Genomic DNA, 21,408 nt, shown 5'->3' on the forward strand with positions numbered 1-21,408 from the left:
CTCAGATGACAGCAGATGCTGGCAAAGATGTAGACAAAGAGGAACACTCCTCCATTGATGGTGGGATTTCCAGGTGGTAAAACCTCTCTAGATATCAACCTGACAGTTCCTCAGAAAATTGGACATAGTACTACGTGAGCACCCTGGGCATATACCCAAAAGATGCTCCAACATATAACAAGGACAATATGCCCTACTATGTTCATAACAGCCTTATTAATAATAGCCAGAAGCTGGAAACAACCCAGAATTGATACAGAAAATGTGGTACAATTTTCCAATGGAGTACTACTCAGATATTAAAATCAATGACTTCATGAAATTCACTGGTAAATGGATGGAACTAGAAAATATCATCCCAAGTGAGGTAACCCAGATACAAAATAACACACATGGTATGAACTCAGTGATAAGTGGATATTAACCGAAAAGCTCATAATGCTCATGGTACAACCCACAGACCATATGGAGCTTAGAAGGAAGGAAAACCAGGGTATGGATGCTTCAGTCATGCTTAGAGGAGTGAATAGGATGACCATGGGAAGTGATGGGATGGGGGACCTTGGAGGGAAAAAGGAAGGGGGGGGAAATGGTGAGGAGGATCATGTATTGGAGGGGACCAGAGAGGGGTACAGAGGGTCAGGAAATTGAACAGAGGTGTGGATACAAGGGAACTAAGATGCTACCAGGACCCAATGGCTATAACTTTAGCTGAAAGTCTCAATGAGGGGGAGTTACAACCTCTAGAGTCCACCTTCAGCAGATAGGCAGGGCCCCCGGGTGAGGGATGTGGGCACCAATCCATCTCAAATTTTTAACCCAGAAATCCTTCTCTCCAAAGGAAAGACAGAGACAGAAATGGAGAAGAGACTGAAGGAGTGGCCACCTGGGGACCACTCCACCTGAGAATCCTTCCTGTCTGCAGACACCAAACTTCCACCTGCTGCTGATGCCAAGAGGCACGTGCTGTCAGGGACCTGGTGTGGCTTTCCCTTAGGAGGTTCTGCCAGAACCTGACCATTGAAGTTGTGGAAGCTCATAGTCCACCATCAAACTGACTGCAGGGACTTCGGTGGGGAAGCTAAGGGAAGGACTGGAGGAGTGGAGGGGTATTGCAACCCCATAGGAAGAACAACATTGGCTGGCTGGGCCACCCAGAGATCCCAGGTACTAGACCACCAACATACAAATGTACATGGAGGGATCAGTGGCTCCAGATACATATGTAGCAGAGGATGTGTGATGCCCCAGGGTAGGCAGATGTTTGAGTGGGTGGGTGGGTGGGGGAGAACCCTCATAATGGCAAAGGGGAGGGGGTGAGGGCAGATGGAATAGAGGAGTTGTGGAGGGGCAACGAGGAATGAGAATATCATTTGTGATGAAAACTAATGGAATGATTAATTTATGAAAGGAGAAATATACATACATACTGTGGTGGCTTGAATGTATTGACCCAGGGAGTGGCACTATTAGGAGGTGTGGCCTTATTGGAGTAGGTGTGGCCTTGATGGAGGAAGTGTGGGCATGGTTTTTAAGGCCTTCATACTAGCCCCCTGGAGGCCAATCTTGCAACTGCCTTCACAATAAGAGATAGAACTCTCAGCTCTTTCAGTGCCATAGGTACCTAGATGCTGCCATGCTTCCCTCCATTATGATAACGGACTGAACCTCTGAACCTGTAAGCAAGTCTCAATTAAATGTCCTTTATAAGAATTGCTGTGGTCATGGTGTCTCTTTTTAGCAAGCAGTAAATCCCTATGACATATACATATACAGAGACACACACAGATATACAGAGTGAGAAAGAGACTTATTTTTTAATGTATAAAAATACAATTTAAAATAATTAGCAAACACACATCCTTAATTTCAATGAGGACAATGATAAACAGCTGAATATATAATAAGAATAGCCAACTTGTATGTGGAATCAAGAGAAATAATATAAAAACTATTGAATTCCTTTACAAGGAAATCTCTACACTAAGCATAGAAATTCTGTCAAAAGCATCAGTTACTGATCAAGCAGAACTCTGGACCTGGAAATTGAGGTGGGTTTATTAATTGCATTTAGACATTAATTAAATGAAAGCAATGGTCACATCTTTCAAGATCTTTGGGATGCAGCTATTCAGAGACTGAATTTGTTAATTTTCTGTTTCTGTGATAAACATCATGACCATAATAGCCAGAAGCTGGAAAGAACCCAGGTATCCCTCAACAGAAGAATGGATGCCAAAAATGTGGAATATATACACAATGGAGTACTACTATTCAGCCATTAGAAACAATGAATTCATGAAATTCTTAGGCTAATGGATGGAGCTGGAGAACATCATACTAAGTGAGGTAACCCAGTCTCAAAAGATTAGTCATGGTATGCACTCACTAATAAGTGGATATTAGCCTGGAAAACTGGAATACCCAAAACATAATCCACACATCAAATGGGGTACAAGAAGAATGGAGGAGTGGCCCCTGGTTCTGGAAAGACTCAGTGTAGCAGTATAAGGCAAAACCAGAACAGGGAAGTGGGAAGAGGTAGGTGGGAGAACAGGGGGAGGGAAGGGGGCTTATGTGACTTTCGGGGAGTGGGGAACCAGAAAAGGGGAAACCATTTGAAATGTAAATAAAAAATATATCGAATAAAAAAAATCAGGACCAGAGCATCTTATGGAAGGAAGAATGCATTTGGGCTTCCCGTTCCGGAGGCAGCAGAGTTTATTATGGTGGGGATACTTAGCAGCAATTGGCAAGCATGGTGAGAAGCAACAGAAGCTTAGAGATTCCATCTCAGTTACAGGCAGGAAGCAGAGACTAAACATTGTGGGCAGAGTTTATGACTTTTGAAGGCCTGTTTCTGGTCACAGACATTATCTATAAAAAGTCCATCTCCCCCAAATTTCACAATCTCCCCAAATACCACCACCACTTGTGACCAAGTTTTCAAATATCTGAACCTGTGGGAGACATGACTAAAAGGACTGTATAGATCAAATATGAATATCTGGTATTGAAGATAGTGTGGAGATACTCAGGGCATATAAAATATGTTCTATGAAATAATAGCAGAAATTTCCCCATATCAATGGGTCTATTTCGATCAACTGTTCAGGAATCATTTAGAACCACAACGGCCATGACTGGATATTAACCTCTCCATACTGTGTTAAAATTATGTTAAAATTTTTAAATAGTTCTACTTTTTTTTCTTCAACCTGTTCTTACTAGGTAGCTCTGGATCACACTGTAGACTAACCTCAAAATTATAGATATCAGTGTGTCTGTCTCCTGACAAGTGTCAGGATTAAAGATTTTGGGCTTACAAAAAATATAACTTTAAAGTTTTACACTACATTGAAAATTCCAAGACCACAGAACCCAAAAACAAGCAGGGAAAAGCTTCAACAGAGAAATTCCATTTCTCTACAAAGGCAAATTCATTCACGATTTCTTAGTGAATACAAAACAAAACAACACCAACAGCAAAGAAAAAGGAAAACGAGAATCTGAAGAAAAGATTTTAGCATGAATAATTACACTCCCCTCACTCACTTCCCGACCCACACTTCCAAAGCCTCAAGACTATTACTGTAGGAAAAAATACATCAACCTTAAATAAGGGATCAAGACCTTGCTGGATAAGCATGGATAAAAGCCCATGAAGAGCGCGAGGCTTACACTGCACATGCGCAGTGAGCACTACTCGCTCCAGGAAGTCAGTTACCCAGAGGAAGAAAGCGCATACTTTTGTTTACCATTGTTGCTTAGAAATGGCTGCTTGTTTGACTTACCACTTCTGGGATTCCCAGAGTTAGGCCCTGACTGTTAGAAGTTCAGAGTTAAAAGTTCATATTTCTTAAAATTGTTTAGTTTTGAGCTGACACAAAGGTGGCCACAGAGATGTTCTCCACCTTGAGGAAGCTCTGCTGCTTGAAGGGAGAGCCAAAAACTCCTTTGGGGTTTTGTGATGGCCCAAGCACCAGGAAGGGGACCTTGACCTGTTGTGACTGTAGTCATCAGGACAGGTATGACAAGCCTTATGATCCAGATAATAAATTCCACGAAGCAGTGTGCATGGGAAAGATCAAAGTGGTGCTGCGTCTCCTCTCTAAGAAGAAATTTAAAATAAATGACCAGGATAAAGGAAAACGGTGAGAGCATTTGGAAGCTAAGGATAGCAGGCCATGAGGAAACTGGGTGATGGGAAAAACCTACTTTTTGTAGCTCCACTGAGGACAAGAGCAATAGCGAAAACCCAGGATGCTTTCTGTACTGGTCTCCTTGGCACCTGTGACCACACACAGGTCCAGTGTCCAGATCTTCTGGAGGAGAAGAATCCACAGCAGGTTTAGGGTCACCCCATACTTCTTCTGGAGAGCATTTTATTGGATATACAATGGAATAGCATAACAAATATACGGAAATAGGATTTAATTTTAATGTACATCATAAATACCATGTCATATGAACTGTGGAAAATGCAGACTTCAAGTAATGTTTCTCATACGGCATCGCCCTCATCTCTCAAATTTTCTAAGTATAATTCAGTGTGAATTTTAAATTATCATGTACTGACATTCATGTGACTGACTGAGCACTAATAACAATACTCCAAACAAAGCTGCCTGCTCCGTGTCTTCTTCCATTTTCTTGTTATTACTCAGAAGTGCCCTACAGGCATCATGTTTACATCTCAGTGGATTTCCCACATCTGTCTGAAGCTTCTTCTACTCATTATTTCATACATTTCTTAAGGCTTTTTCAACACTGCCTCGGTCTGCTACAGTTTTCCTAACACCATTTGCTGACGAGCTCCCTGTTATCCGCAAGTTAGTTTCGACATGTTTACTTAATTCTGATGAAGGCAGATAAAGATTTCTGGAAATTTCATGATTTAACAATCTCCCTCAACAAATTGGTATGAGATACCGACATTAGGCAGAATAAATCTCTAATTTCTGGATATTCTTCAAATTTGACTATTGTCACAACTCAGACATGTTTACTTACTTAAACCTCAAGTTTCCTTTTGCTTAAAGTTCTTTAAAGAATCAAAGCAACATTTTCCGTGCATCTAGATGCTGCTGTTGATATTTTTCACAGTTTTTATCCATAGTACTTCTCATAAATAGCCATTTTTCATAAACTCCAGGCTAAAGAATAAGAACACTGTGTCACATTTAATAATAATAATAATTAATAATAATAATAATAACAATAATGTGACATTTAATGTCACATTTAGCATAGTTGCAAAACACCATGGATTGCATGATGGTATTTTGCATTGTGTATTAAGAATTGCTGGCAATTCCTCAGAAAAATGGGCATAATACTACTGGAGGACCCCACTATACCACTCCTGGACATATACCCAGAAGATTGTCTACCATGTAATAAGGACACATGCTCCACTATGTTCATAGCAGCCCTATTTATAATAGCCATAAGCTGGAAGGAACCCAGATGTCCCTCAACAGAGGAATGGATACAGAATATATGGTATATTTACACTATGGAATACTATTCAGCTATTTAAAACAATGAATTCACGACATTCTTAGGCAAGTGGGTGGAACTGGGGAATGTCATCCTAAGTGAGGTAACCCAATCACAAAAGAACACACATGGTATGTACTCACTGTTAAGCTGATTAGCTCAGAAGCTTGGAATACCCAAGAAACAATTCACATATCAAATGATGCCTAAGAAGAAGGAAGGGGAGGCCCCCTGGTCCTAGAAAGGCTCAGTGCAGCAATGTAGTGGAATACCTGGACAGGGAAGCTGTAAGGGGTTAATCAGGAAACAGGGAGAGGGAAGAGGGCTTATCGGATTTTCAGGGAGGGGGAAAGGGGAAATCATTTGAAATGTAAATAATGAATATATCAAATAAAAGAAAAAAATGAAGCAGGTATGATTTCATGGATACAATGAGAGAATTACTGGGTATTGTGAAAAAGAAGTAAGGGAAACTAAACTGATCAGAAATGTAATTTGATGTGAAAAATAATTTTCAACTACTATTGCTTGAATATGTGGCCATTTTAATTTTTTATTATGATGTGAGGCTTACCTATGTAAGAAAATGCTGTAACATTAGAGTTTAGATAATTTTCCTCAGCATATTCACTTTCAAGTACTTGGCATTCTTATATGCCATCTCAGTATCATGTCATAAATATATATGTATATATAACAATAAGATTAATTAAAAATATTTTTCTGTTAAAAAAGAATTGCTGGCAACTGTTTTATGAGTTTAAATACATTTCAATTTTAGTTTAGTTAAAATGTAAGAAAAAAAAATCTCAAGGTTAGTACCATGTTGTTTCTACTATTCAGGTTACCTGGAGGTGGAGGCAGCAGGAGCTTAAATTTAAAGAGATAGTGTCTCAAAGTTTAAAGGCAATATCTTAGCATCTGTGTAATACATATAGCATTTAATTTTTACAAAAACATATAATGGATCTAATATTGAATTGAAATATATCTGTTGGTGTTAATAGTAATAATTTTAATAGCTAATAGAAGGCCAGTTGTTGAGAATATTTTTCCAAATAGTTGCAAATATTACTGATTTATTCATTTGTTTCTTTGTTTTTTAAACTTTTTGGATATATTCTTTATTTACATTTCAAATGTTGTCCCCTTTCCTGTTTTTCCTTGAAAATACCCTAACCCATCCCCTCCCCATGATCACCAATTCACCTACTCCATTTCCCTGTCCTGGCATTCCCCTATACTGGGGCATCTAGCTTTTTCAGGACCAAGGGCCTCTCCTCCCTTTGATGTCCAACAAGACCATCCTCTGCTGCATATGCATCTGGAGCAATGGGTCCCTCCATGTGTACTCTTTGGTTGGTGGTTTAGTCCCTGGGAGCTCTGAGGGTACTGGGTGGTTCATTGTTATTCCTCCTATGGTACTACACACCCCTTCAGCTCCTTGGGTCCTTTCTCTAGCTCCTCCATTGGGGACTCTGTTCTCAGTTCAATGGTTGACTCAGAGTGTCCCCCAATGTATTTGTCATGCACTGGCAGAGCCTCCCAGAAGACAGCTATATCAGGCTCCTGTCATCAAGCACTTGTTGGCATCCACAATAGAGGGTTTGGTAATTGTATATGGCATGGATCCCTAGGTGGGACAGTCTCTGTATGGTCTTTCCCTCAGTCTCGGCTTTACACTTTGTCTCTGTATCTCCTCCTGTAAGTATTTTGTTCCTGCTTCTAAGAAGGACCAGAGTATCCACACTTTGCTCTTCCTTCTTCTTGAGCTTCATTTGGACTGTAAATTGTATCTTGGGTATTCCAAGTTTCTGGGCTAATATCCACTGATCAGTGAGTGCATACCATGTGTGCTCTGTGATTGGGTTACCTCACTTAGGATGATGTTTTCTAGTTCCATCCATTTGCCCAAGAATTTCATGAATTCATTGTTTTCAATAGCTGAGTAGTATCCATTCCTCTGTTGAGGGACATCTGGGCTCTTTCCAGCTTCTGACTATTATAAATAAGGCTGCTATGAACATAGTGGAACATGTGTCATCATTATCTGCTGAAGAATCCTCTGGTGTGGTACAGCAAGGCTCTGTAGTACCACTTAATACTCCTCTGGTAGTATTAAGCCCAATTTTTGAGGAACTGCCAAACTGATTTCCAGAGTGGTTGTATCAGCTTGCAATCCCACCAGCAAAGGAGGAGTGTTTTCTTTCTCAACATCCTCGCCAGCATCTGCTGTCTCCTGAGCTTTTGATCTTAGCCATTCTGACTGGCATGAAATTTCAGAGTTATTTTGATTTGCATTTCTCTGATGACTAAGAATGTTGAACATTTATTTAGGTGATTCTCAGCCATTTGATTTTCCTCAGGTGAAAATTCTTTGTTTAGCTCTGTACCCCATTTTTAATAGGGCTACTTTGGTTCCGTGGAGTCTAACTTTTTGAGTTCTTTGTATATATTAGATATTAGCCCTCTGTCAGATGTAAGGTTGGTAAAGATCTTTTCTCAATATGTTGGTTGCCATTTTGTCCTATTGACAATATCCTTTGCCTTACAGAAACTTTGTAATTTTACGAGGTCCTATTTGTCAATACTTGACCTTAGAGCATAAGCTAGTGGTGTTCTGTTCAGGAAATTTCCCCCTGTGCCCATGTGCTCAAGGCTCTTCCCCACTGTCTTTTCTGTTACTTTCAGTGTGTCTGATTTTATATGGAGGTCCTTGATCCACTTGGACTTGAGCTTTGTACAAGGAGATAAGAATGGATTGATTTGCATTCTTCTGCATGCTGACCTACAGTTGAACCAGCACCATTTGTTGAAAAGGCTATCTTTTTTTCCACTGGATGGATTCAGCTCCTTTGTCAAAGATCAAGTGACCATAGAGGTGTGGGTTCATTTTTGGGTCTTCAATTCTTTTTCATTGATATGCCTGCCTGTCATTGTACCATTTTTATTACTATGGCTCGATAGTACTGCTTGAGGTCCAGGATACTGATTCCCCCAGAAGTTCTTTTACTGTTGAGAATTGTTTTAGCTATCCTATTTTTTTTAAAAAAATTCAAGATGAATTTGAGAATTGCTTTTTCTAACTTTATAAATAATTGAATTGGAATTTTGATGGGGATTGCATTCAATCTGTAGATTGTTTTAGGCAAGATGGCCGTTTTTTATTATATTAATACTGCCAATCCACATGCATGGGAATCTTGCCATCTTCTGAGGTCTTCTTCATTTGTTTTCTTTCTCAGAGACTTGAATTTCTTGTCATGCAGATTTTTTGTAGTGGAACCACTGCCATGTGGTCCTGCTCAAAATCTATTCCTACCTTTATGGTTCCTCTGTCATTTCTTTGGTAGTCACTCACCTAGTGAATCCAGTTATTTGTTGCAAAGGTTCGTATTGATGCTTCCTAATTTGACAGAAGGGAAGTACTTCTTATAATTCTTATTTCATGGAAAAAGAGATTACAACACATAAAGGCTTGGAGCTTGTTGATTGATAATGGATCTTAGAGCAGGATAAGACTTCAATAGGCATTCAATGTAATGACTGTGTTCTTTCTGTTCAAATAGGATGTTCTTGGCTCCCTAGTTCAGTAATAAATCACTTACCCAGGCTGCAACAGATATGGGTTTTATTCATACTGCCATAAAATTTCTGAATAGTAAATTGTTCTAATATAGTAAATCATAAGAGCAAATGAATATAACTTTGTTATAAAGTTAAATATTTTTGGTTTATGAGTCAGAGGACTTAAATGTCATGTAATATTTGCAAATGTGACTGTGCATGTTGACACAGCACCCACAGTACAGTTCATTAAATTACCTCTCATTCCCACAGAACTGCATTGCACTTCGCATGTTTTTATGGTCATCTGCATCTGGTTCAGTTCTTATTATATAATGACTGCATGGTAAATGCCCTTGATGATCAAAAGGCCACACCGCTAATGAAGGTAGTTCAAAGTTTTCAATTTCAAGAATAAATTCTATCTGAATGGTTAGAGTGAAAAAAGTGAATATCACCTAAATATATATCGTGAAGAAAGATCTTATGTTGAATTCTTTGAATTGACAATGTTTTCCACAGGCTGTACAAAGCTGGGAGACAAAGATTGTTTCTGTCCTCCTTGATAATGGAGCAGATCCCAATTGTAAAGATTCTAATGGAGAAACAGCACTACATCAGGCAGTATATGTTAACAGTCCAGATATTGCTGCCAGTCTTCTTGAACATGGAGCAGAAATTGAAGAACCTACAAGGGTAATGATTTTCCAAATTGAATTCCAAAGAATTTAAAAGCTAAGTGCTTTAACAGTGTCATGTGAACATGTCAAGTATTCTTTGTTATTGGTTATTTTATTCATTTGCATTTTAAATGTTGTTTCCTCTTCCAGATCTCACCTCCACAAACCACACATCCCATCCCCCTTCCCCTTTGCCTTTAAGAAGATACCCACCCACCCACCCACCCTCTCCAGTCTCACCCCTCTACTATCCCCCTCCACAGACCTCCACAGGACCAAAGTTCTCCTCCTCCATTGATGTCAGCTAAGGCAATCCTCTGTTATATATGTAGTTGGAGCCATGGACACAGTCATGTATACTCTTCTGTTGATGGTTTAGTCCCTAGGAGTTCTAGGGAGATTAGTATTGTCGTACTTCCTATGGGGTTACAATACTCTTCACCTCCTCAGCCCTTTCCGTAACTCTTCCATTGGGGTCCCTGGGCTCAGTCCGGTGGTTGGCAGTGAGTATCCATATCTGTAATAGTCAGGTGCTGTCACAGATTCTCAAGGGCCATCTATACCAGGCTTCATTCAGCAAGCACTTCTTGACATTACCAATAGTGTCAGGGTTTGGTGTTTGCAGACAGGATGGATCCCCAAGTAGGGCAGTCTCTGGAACCCCTTTTCTTCAGTCTCTGCTTCACACTTTGTCACAGTATTTCCTCCTGTGAGTATTTTGTTTGCCCTTCTAATTAGGACTGAATCATCCAAACTTTGGTCTTCCTTCTTCTTGAGCGTCATGTTTTCTGTGAATTGTAACTTGGATATTCCCAGATTTTGGGGGAATATCCACTTATCAGTGAGTGCATACCATGTGTGTTCATTTGTGACTGTGTTACCTCACTCAGGATGATACTTTCTACTTGATCTATTTGCCTAAGAATTTCATGAATTCATTGTTTTTAATAGCTGAGTAATTGTCCATTGTGTAAATGTACCACGTTTTCTGTATCCATTCCTCTATTGGAGGATATCTGGATTGTTTCCAGCTTCTGGCTATTATAAGTAAGGCTGCTACAAACATAATAGAACTTGTGTCCTTGTTATATGTAGGAGCATCTTCTATGCATATGCCCAGGAGTGGTATAGTTGGGTCCTCAGGTAGAAAGAACTATTTCCAATTTTCTGAGGAACCCCCAGATTGATTTCCAGAGGGGTTGTTACAGCTTGCAATTTCCTGCAACAGAGTGAGGTGGAATCTCAGGGTTGTTTTGATTTGCATTTCCCCAATGACTAAGGATGTAGAACATTTCTTTAGGTGCTTCTTGGCCGTTCAATATTCCTCAGTTAAGAATTCTTTGTTTAGCTCTGTAACCCATTTTAATAAGATTATCTGATTCTCTAGAATCTAACTTCTTCAGTTCTTAGTGTATATTGGATATTAGCCTTCAGATGCATGTAGGATTGGTGAAGATCTTTTCCCAATGTGTTGGTTGCCATTCGGTCCTATTGATAGTGTCCTTTGCCTTACAGAAGCTTTCCAATTTTATAATGCCCCTTTGTCTATTGTTGATCTTAGAGCATAAGTCATTGGTATTCTGTTCAGGTGTGCCCATGTGTTTGAGACTCTTTCCCAATTTATCTTCTATTAGTTTCAGTATATCTAGTTTTATGTGGAGATTCTTAATCCACTTGGATATGTGCTTTGTAGAAGGAGATAAGGATGGATCTATTTGCATTCTTCTACATGCTGATCTCCACTTGGACCAGCATAATTTGTTGAAAATTCTGTCTTTTCCCACGGTATTGTTTTAGCTCCTTTGACAAAGATGAAGTGACCATAGGTGTGTGGGTTCATTTCTAGGTCTTCAATTCTATTTCATTGATCTATCTGCCTGTCTCTGAACCAAGACCATACAGTTATTCTAATGATTGCTCTTGAGGTCAGGAATGGTGATTCTGCCATAAGTTAGTTTTCACTATCCTGGATTTTTTTAATGTTATTCCAGATGGATTTGTAAACTGACCATTATAACTCTATGATGAATTCAGTTGGAATTTTGGTGGGGATTGCATTGAATCTGTAGATTGTTTTTAGCAAGATGGCCATTTTTCCTGTTAACCCTGAGCATACATAAACATGGGGGATCTTTCTATTTTCTGAGATCTTTGATTTCTTTCTTCAGAGACTTGAAATTCTTGTTTTTTACTTGCTTAGTTTGAGTCACACCAAGGTATTTTATATTATTTGTGACTATTGTAAAGAATGTTATTTCCCTAATTTCAATCTCAGCCTGTTTATCCTTTGAGTATGGGAAGGCTACTGATTAGTTTGGGTTAATTTTGTATCCAGCCACTTTGCTGAACTTGTTCATCAGTTTTAGGAGTTCTCTGGTGGAATTTTTGAGGTCACTTAAATATACTATCATATCATCTAAAAATAGTGATATTTTGACTTCTTCCTTTCCAATTTGTATCCCTTTGACCTCCTTCTGTTTTCTAATTACTGTCACTATGACATCAAGTACTATATTGAGTAGGTATGGAGACAGTAGGCAGCCTTGTTTAGTCCCTGATTTTCGTGTGATTGCTTCATGTTTCTCTTCATTTAGTTCGATGTTGGCTGCTGGTTTGCTGTATATTGCTTTCATTATGCATAGGCATGAACCTTGAATTCCCGATCTTTCCAAGACTTTTACCATGAAGGGATGTTAAATTTTATTAAATGCTTTCTCACCATCTAATGAGATGATCGCATGTTTTATTTCCTTGAGTTTGTTTATATTCTGGATTACTTTGATATATTTCCATATATTGAACCATCCCTGCATCCCTTGGATGATGCCTAATTGTTCATAATGGATGATCATTTTGATGTGTTCTTGTATTCGTTTTGTGAAAATTTTATTGAGTATTTTTGCATCAATATCCATAAGGAATATTGGTCTGTAGTCCCTTTCTTTGATGAGTCTTTATGTGGTTTAGGTATAAGCACAATTGTGGCTTCATAGAATGAACTGTGTACTGTTCCTTCTTTTTCTATTTTGTGCAATATTTTGAAGGGTATTTGAGTTAGGCCTTCTTTGAAGGTTGGATAGAATTCTTCCCTAAGCCCATCTGGTCTTGGAATTTTTTTTGGAGACTTTTAATGACTGCTGCTACTTATTGAGGGGTTATGAACTATTTGGATGGCTTATATAATCCTGATTTAACTTTGGCACCTGGCATCTGTCTAGAATAGTATCCATTTCATCTTCATTTTCCGGTTTTGTTGAGTATAGCTTTTGCAGTAGGAGCTGATGAGTTTTTGAATTTCCTCATTTTCTGTTGTTATAGCACCCTTTTAATTTCTGATTTTGTTAATTTGGATACTGTTTCTGTGTTCTCTGGTTACTCTGGCTAATGGTTTATCTATCTATTTTTCATTTTCACAAAGAACCAGCTCCTTGTTTGTTGATTCTTTGTACTGTTCTTTTTGTTTCTACTTGGTTGATTTCAGCCCTGAGTTTATTTCCTGCCCTCTACTCCTCTTGGATGTGTTTGTTTCTTTCTGTTTTAGAGCTTTTGGGTGTGCCATTAAAGTACTATATGCCCTCTCCAATTTCTCTTTGGAGGCACTCAGAGCAACAAGTTTCCCTCTTAGAACTGTTTTCATTGTGTCCCATAAGTTTGGGTATGTTGTGCCTTCATTTTCATTACATTTCAAAAAGTCTTTAATTTCAATAGTTCTCCCTTAACCAAGTTATCATTAAGTAGGACACTGTTCAGCTTCCATGTCTATGTGGGCTTTCTCCTTTTTTCATTGCTACTGAAACCAGCCTTAGTCCATGGTGATCTCATAGTATGCATGGGATTAATTCAATATTCTTGAATCTTTTGAGGCCTGTTTTGTGACTGATTATATGGTTAATTTTGGAGAAGATACAATTGATTGTCTAGAAGAAGGTATATTCTTTTGTTTTAGCATAAAATGTTCTATAGATATCTTTACATCCATTTGGTTACTAACATCTGTTAGTTTCACTGTTTCTCTGTTTAATTTCTGTTTCTATGATCTGTCCATTGATGAAAGCGGGGTGTTGAAGTCTCCCATTATTATTGTGTGAGGTGCAATTTATACTTTGAGATTTAGTTAAGTTTCCTATATGAATGTGGGTGTCCTTGCATTTGGAGCTTAGATGTTCAGAATTGAGAGTTCTTCTTGGTATATTTTTCCTTTGAAGAATATGAAGTGTCCTTCTTATCTTTTTGATAACTTTAAGTTGGAAGTTGATTTTATTTGATATTAGAATGGCTACTACAGCTTGTTTCTTGGGACCATTTGCTTGGAAAATTGTTTTCCATGCTTTTCCTTTGAGGTAGTGTCTGTCTTTGTAAGTGAAGTGAGTTTTTTGTATGTAGCAAAATGTCGGGTCCTGTTTATATATCCAGTCTGTTAGTCTATGTCTTTTTATTATGGAATTGAATCCATTGATATTAAGAGATATTAAGGGAAAGTGATTGTTGCTTCCTGGTATTGTTGTTGTAAAAGTTGGAGTTATGTTTATGTGGCTATCATCTTATTGGTTTGATAATGGAAGATTATTTTCTTGCCTTTTCCCTTCTTTTGTTGGAGTTTTCTGTTTATTATCTTTTGAAGGACTGGATTTGTGGAAAGATAGTGTGAAAATTTGTTTTTGTCATGTAATATCTTGCTTTCTCCATCTATGGTAATTGAGAGTTTTGCTGCCTATAGTAACCTGAGTTGGCATTTATGTTTTCTTAAGGTCTACGTGATATTTGCTTAGGATCTTCTAGCTTTCATAGTTTGTGGTAAGAATTCGGTTGTAAGATAGGTCTGCCTTTACATGTTATTTGACCTTTTACCCTTACTGCTTTTAGCATTCTTTCTTTGTTTTGTGTATTTGGTGTTTTGATTATTATGTGATGGGAGGAGTTTCTTTTCTGGTCAATTTTATTTGGAGTTCTGTAGGTTTCTTGTATGTCTATAGGTATCCCTTTCTTTAGGTTATAGAAGTTTTCTTCCATAATTTTGTTTAAGATATTTACTGGCCCTTCTAAGTTGGGAGTCTTTGCTCTCTTCTATACCTATTATTCTTAGATTTGGTCTTCCCATTGTGCCCTATATTTTCTCAATATTTTGTGACAGGATCTTTTTGCAGTTTGCATTTTCTTTGACTGTTGTGTCAATGTTTTTTACGATATCTTTGGCACCTGATATTCTCTTTTCTGTCCTTTGTATTCTGTTGGTGATGCTTGCATCTATGACTCCTGATCCTTTTCCTAGGTTTTCTGTCTCTGAGGTTGTCTCCCTTTGTGATTTTTTTATTTTTAATATTCCCAGTTTTAGATCTTGTATGGTTTTGTTCAGTTCCTTCACCTATTTGGTTGTATTTTCCTGTAATTCTTTAAGGAGTTTTTGTATTTCCTCTTTAAAGGATTCTACCTGTTTATCTGTGTTCTCCTGTATTTTTTTAAGGTAGTTATTTCTGTTCTTCTTAAAGTCCTCTATCATCATTATGAGATGTGATTATAAATCATAATATTGCTTTTTGGATTTGTTGGGTTACCCAGGACATTCTGTATTGGGACATCTGGATTCTGATGATGCCATTTAGCCTTGGTTTCTGTTGCTTAGGCTCTTTGCTTGCCTTTCACCATCTGGTTACTTCTAGGCTTCCTGTCCTTGCTGTCTCTGACTGGAGCCTGTCCCTTCTGTGATCCTGGTTGTGTCATAACTCCTCAGAGTCCAGCTCTCTCTGCGATCTTGTGGTTCTGTGATCCTGTGATCCTGAGATCCTGGGCATGTCCGAGCTCCTGGGAGTCAAACTGCCGCAGGGATCCTGAAATCCTGGTGTGACCAAGCTCCTGAGATCAGAGCTCCTGAGAGTCAAGCTTTCCCTGGGTGTTTCAGGAGTGGGTGGGGACCTAGAGCGCTGAGTCTCCTCCAAGCACAGTTGCAAGCAGTAAGGAAATCATGCCTCTTGCTGGGTGAGGGTTTGTGTTTCTCTGGTTCCTATAGGGATCCCACTAGGTGTTGGGATAGCTGTTGTGGTCACAGCTGTTATCTTGAGTGTTTTAGAAGTCCAGTGATTCTGGATGTGTCTGCTCTCCTGAGAGTCGAGTTACTCTGTGCTCCTGTGCTCTTGTGCTTTTGGTTCCTGTCATCCTGTAATCCTGTGATCCTGTGATCTCATGGCTTGGTATAACAACTGTGAGGCAGGCTCCCTCTGGGAGTTGTAGGAGTGGGTGCAGAATCAGCGACCCTGGTCTGTTCCCAGTGCAGGTTCAAACTGGAAGGAACCTGTGCCACTGGCTAGGTGTGGGTTCCTGTGTCCCTGGATCCTGGGGGTCCCAGTTACTCCAGGTGTTGAGGAAGATGTTGTATCCTCACCTGTGATCCTGGGTGTTTTAGAGTACCTCAGGGTAGGGCATCCTCTGGGTGTTGTAGGAGTGGATGCTGAGCCAGTTTCCAAGGTCTGCTCCAGGTGCAGGTTCAAATCAGAAGGCAGAAATTAATTTTTAAGTACTTGATAATTCCACAATTTTATCATAATGCTTAATTGAAACTTTCTGTTGGGAAGTGGTGCATCTGCCACATAAATGTGTTTTGAAATGAAGAACTTCTGACACAAAGAAATTTTATCTCACCCATGCAACAAAGGAGTGAAAACCTTTGCTTATGTGTGTTTTGTGGTATATCTTGATAAAAACTCTCAGGAGATTTTCATTGGAGAAGAACAGTAACATGATTCCAAAATACCATGAAAGATACTATCTGTGATGAGAACCATAGGTCCATGGGAACATACTACATATAGGAATAAAGTATCATGTTTAGAATAGACTAGAGATCTTGTGACAGTTATAGGCTAGGCTGGAGAACTGCAATGCTTAAGAACATGAGAATGTGCATTAGGCTAGTAAGGAAAAGACTACTTGTCTCTAGTCTATGATATTCTGTTCGCAGAGCTAGATACATGATATTCAGTTTTGCTATGAAAATGCAGTGCTTTGAATTATTAATTTATATAATTACAGGATGGGTTTACACCTCTTCTGCTAGCACTCCGAGAAAGAAAACTCCTCATGGTAGAATATTTAATAAAAAGTGGTGCAAATATTCATGCACGGGATGATTATCAAAGGTACTGTACTTTGACTTTTTAAACACTACTGGTGTCTAGAATAGTGAACAATTACTCAAATAAAAACTATTATAGAAATATACTAGAAAGTATGAACAAAATATCAATTATATTAAATATATCTATTTTATTAAATGATTATATGTATATTTTTATATAGCAAAGAATTTTATCTATATCATATCTATCTGTCTATCTATCTATCTATCTATCTATCTATCTATCTATCTATCTATCTATCTTTCTATTTATCTACTTACCTACCTACCTATCTATCGTCAGGTTTGTAGTCCAATTTATAATGAGAGTTTTTTTCCTCATTTACAATATTACTTTGTCCTTCATATGGTCTTCTTCTTCTTATTATTATTATTAATTTATTAATTAATTTATTTTTTACACTCCATATTTTATTCCCTGCCATGTCCCATCCACCCTCTGTCCATTTCACTTCCTGTACCTCCTCCCCAGCCCCTGTTTCCACGTGGTTGTCCCCACCCCTCACCCAAGTGACCTCTAAAGTCTGTGGGGCCTCCAGTCTCTTGAGGGTTAGGTGCATCATCTCTGAATGAGCACAGTCCCAGCAGTCTTCTACTGTATATGTGTTGGGGACTTCATATCAACACCAACTGTATGTTGTTTGTTTGATGGTCCAATGTTTGAGAGATCTCAGAGGTCCTGATTAAATTAGACTGCTGGTCCTCCTACAAGATTGCCCTTCTTCTCGGCTTCTTTCAGCTTTCCCTAATCCAACAGCAGAGGTCAGCTGCTTCTGTCCATTGGTTGTGTGCACATATCTGTATCTGACTCCTTCAACTGCTTGTTGGGTCCTTTGGAGTGTGGTCATGCTCAGCCCATTTTGTGAGTGCTCCATAGCCTCAGTAATAGTGTCAGGACTTGGGAACTCCCCTTGAGCTTGATCCCACTTTGGGTCTGTCCCTGGACCTTTTCTTCCTTAGGCTCCTCTCCATTTCCATCCATGTAATTCAGAGAGGCACAATTAAGGGTCAGAGTTGTGACTGTGGGATAGACCCCCTTTCCCTCATTTGATGTTTTGTCTTCCTGCTGGAGGTGGGCTCTATAATTTCCCTCTACCTATTGTTGGTCATTTTGTCTAAGGTCCTTCCCTTGAGTCCTGAGAGTCTCTCACCTCCCAGATCTCTGGTGTATTCTGGAGGGTGCCCCAACCTCCTATCTCCTGAGCTTGCCTGCTTCCATTTTTTCTGCTACCCCTCAGGGCTCTAGTTCCTTTCCCATGCCCTATACCAGATGATGTTCCCCTATCTTCCACTCCCTTCCCCATGTCCACTTTCTCTCTTAGGCCCCTCCCTCCATTCCCATTGCTCTCTTCTCCCTCCCAAGTGGGACTGAGGCATCCTCACTTGGTCACTTTAGCTTGTTGACCTTTTTTTGAGTTCTGTGGACTGTATCTTGGGTATATGTACTTTTTAACATCCACTTATTAGTGAGAACATATCATGCTTGTCCTTTTGGGTCTGAGTTACCTCACTCAGGATGATATTTTCTACTTTTATCTATTTACCTGCAAAACTCAGGATGTCCCCATTCTTTATAACTGAGTGGTAGTCCATTGTGTAAATGAACCACATTTTCTGTATCCTTGTGGGACATCTGGGTTGTTTCCAGCTTCTGGATATCACAAATAAGGCCACTATGAACATAGTGGAACATGTGCACCTGTGGCAAGGTGGGGCATCTTTTGGGTATATTCCCAAGAGTGGCATAGATGGATATTCAGGTAGATATATTTCCAATTTTATGAAGAACCTCCAGATTGATTTCCAGAGTGGGATTGCAAACTGGTACAACCTTCATATGATCTTAGATGAGCTGAAGTCTTCATGTAACTTTTATGAAAAACATGAACTATATATGAAATTACTGATCATCATGAAATTGATAATCACTTTATTTTAATTTTTAAGTATGAATAAAGGTGATAACCGCATTTCATGATTCTTTGCTTTAAATTTCTTTCTTGGAATAATACTTATATTAGGATTTTCCAAAATAACCATTATTACCAAGTACTGTTAATTTTCTTTTTACTTAATAATTATTTTTGTTTCATTAGCTCCTATCAATTAAAGAAAGAAATGTAGCTTTAATTGGATAAAGTTCAACGAATATATATGGTATGTGAGTGGTAGAAAAGCCTTTGTGATACAAGACAGTATCCAACTAATTATGGATCCAACTAATCAAACTATTAGTTCCAACTAATTAGTTTCAGTTTCTAGTCATACATCCTTACAAACATTCTTTAACCTCTAAATACATTTTTATTGTGAGTAGAGATGAAAAACCAACTTCTATTGTGGTTGCAAACTTACATAGTGGCATGCAGTTCAGTGCTTACTATAATCAGTAATTATATATTATGTCATGTATTTTCTATCATTAACATTATTTTGTAACATTATTAATATGGTTTTATGTAAATGGTAATTCCTTATTTGACAGTGAATTCTATTACATTAGAATAGAAAGGAAATGGCATTCTTTTTCATATATATCTCTCTAGACTTCTGGTAAATATTCTTCACAAAGTTATACATAATAAACAAATTAAAATAAGCATTATACTATAAAAATATCATACTGTGGCCAAGAAGGTTTTGGCTCGTTTTCTTTCTTTAGCCTTATAGACACCTTACAAATTTGAATTCTGTGCTTTCAAGATTCTTAGATCTGGTTAGTAAGTGGTTAAGTCTGCATACACATTAGTCAAGCATTAACTTAGTAAAATATATTATGTTAAGTGCTTAAATGCATAAAATCGGTAAAATAAATTATATTCAGTGTTTAAATAATTTAATTGTTTATGTCATTCTAGAACAGCACTCATGTATGCAGTTCAATGTGATTCTGAAGCCATTGTTGAGCAATTACTGCAGAAAGGTGTTGATCACTCCTTAAAGGACTCATTTGGATGGAGTGCACTTCAGTATGCCGTTGCAGGGAAACGCAAAGTGTAAGCATATGTGTCAAAATGCTAATTAACATTAAATTTGTGCATAAAATATTTACTAATGTATTTTACACAAGGTAAGACTGCATTACTTAAATACTTTTGAAACAGAACCATTTTGGTCAACTGCACTTGCCAAAGAGCATGCAGAGAGATAGATTATTATGAAGTGGCAATGGATACAGTAGACTTTATATCAGGACTGGTTTATGGTGATTCTTAGAATCACACTAAGGAATCTGAATGCACTAGGCATGTGATCCACCACTGAGCTTCACCCATAGCCTCTATTCTGAGTGATCTTTATCTTTGAAGATCTCAGCATACTATGGTTCATGGTTCATCACAACTGTAAAAGCCATGAATGGCACATAATTTTATTTTATGAATTATTTATTTGACTCTCAAAGTTTGTAGTTTAGAAGAAAATCCTGTTATTTTCATCTGAGAAATATTTTATTTACCATACTTTGTGAATGCACCACCACCTCACAGGTTCCAAAGTTCAAGGATATAAAAAACTCTTACATATGTCACATGGCTGTGCCAGTCATGAAAACTTTTGACTGATTTTGACTATCAGACTGTGCTGCTGATTATAAGTATCATAATAATTGTGGAGGAATGAAATCTAGGTAGTCCACATGCCCATATGTTTTTAATGTCAATTTTTCTCCCTCTTAAAAAGTACTGTTATCAGTCAAGACTTTAAATTGCCCTAGACCCATAGCTAAATGTTTGAATTTTATCATATATGCAAAGCATTCCATTATCCTAGAAGACCATGGCAAACAGTTATTCAGAGGAGTGTCTCCTTTCTGCCATCATTTTGTTGAAATACTGAATCAAATGGATCTAAACACTTGCAGAGAGAGGCCAAAGATGTGTAAAAACCATTAGAGCTTATACATTTGAAAAGTATGGCAAAATGTTCTGACAAAATCTTTTGCTTTTAAAAATGCTCTTAAGAATTTAATATGTTGATAAAAAAGTTTCTTATTGGTATTAAAATAACAACTTTATCTACCTCCACTTCTATACATGGCAGAAAGAGTGTAATTTTGGACTATGAGGACTCACTCCTCTTAAGTCAACACAATATCTTCTCAGGTAAGTCTTCTTGTAGTTTCATTATCTATAATTCTTCCTTAGAAGATAAAGGTTCGAGTAGGAATGCTTTCATTCTCTGAAATACAATACCATTTGTGTATAAGCCCAAGAGTTATACAGCTGGATCTTCAGGTTGATCTATTTCCTGTATCCTGAAAAACCACAACACTGTTTTCCATAAAGGCTCTACAAATTTGTCCTCCCCCCATGAGTGGATGAGGGTTCCTTTTAACCTGATTCCTCAAAGAGCCATTTTTATTTATTTTTAAATACATTTAATTGAAATATAATCGCACTACTTTCCTCCTTCTCTTTCCCCTCTTAAGCTCCTTCTCAGCAACTTTAAAAACTAAGTGTATATTGACAGGGGAATTATTTAAGAAATTAGTTGTCTTGAGACTCTAGTGTCTGTAAAGCTTATCATTTT

At 38.1% G+C, this 21,408-nt stretch overlaps 1 protein-coding gene across 1 annotated transcript; it reads left to right on the top strand.

The window, feature by feature from the left end:
• Positions 1 to 3,903: 3,903 nt before the first annotated feature.
• Positions 3,904 to 19,878, top strand: LOC127688593 (ankyrin repeat domain-containing protein 7-like). Its single transcript, XM_052187442.1, has 5 exons — positions 3,904 to 4,154; positions 9,343 to 9,457; positions 9,592 to 9,765; positions 16,773 to 16,879; positions 19,737 to 19,878. The coding sequence occupies exons 1-5, from the start codon at positions 3,904 to 3,906 to the stop codon at positions 19,876 to 19,878; spliced, it is 789 nt and encodes a 262-aa protein (XP_052043402.1).
• The last annotated feature ends 1,530 nt before the right edge of the window (positions 19,879 to 21,408 follow it).

This window comes from Apodemus sylvaticus, chromosome 1, assembly GCF_947179515.1.
Source record: "Apodemus sylvaticus chromosome 1, mApoSyl1.1, whole genome shotgun sequence".
Classification (NCBI taxonomy): domain Eukaryota; kingdom Metazoa; phylum Chordata; class Mammalia; order Rodentia; family Muridae; genus Apodemus; species Apodemus sylvaticus.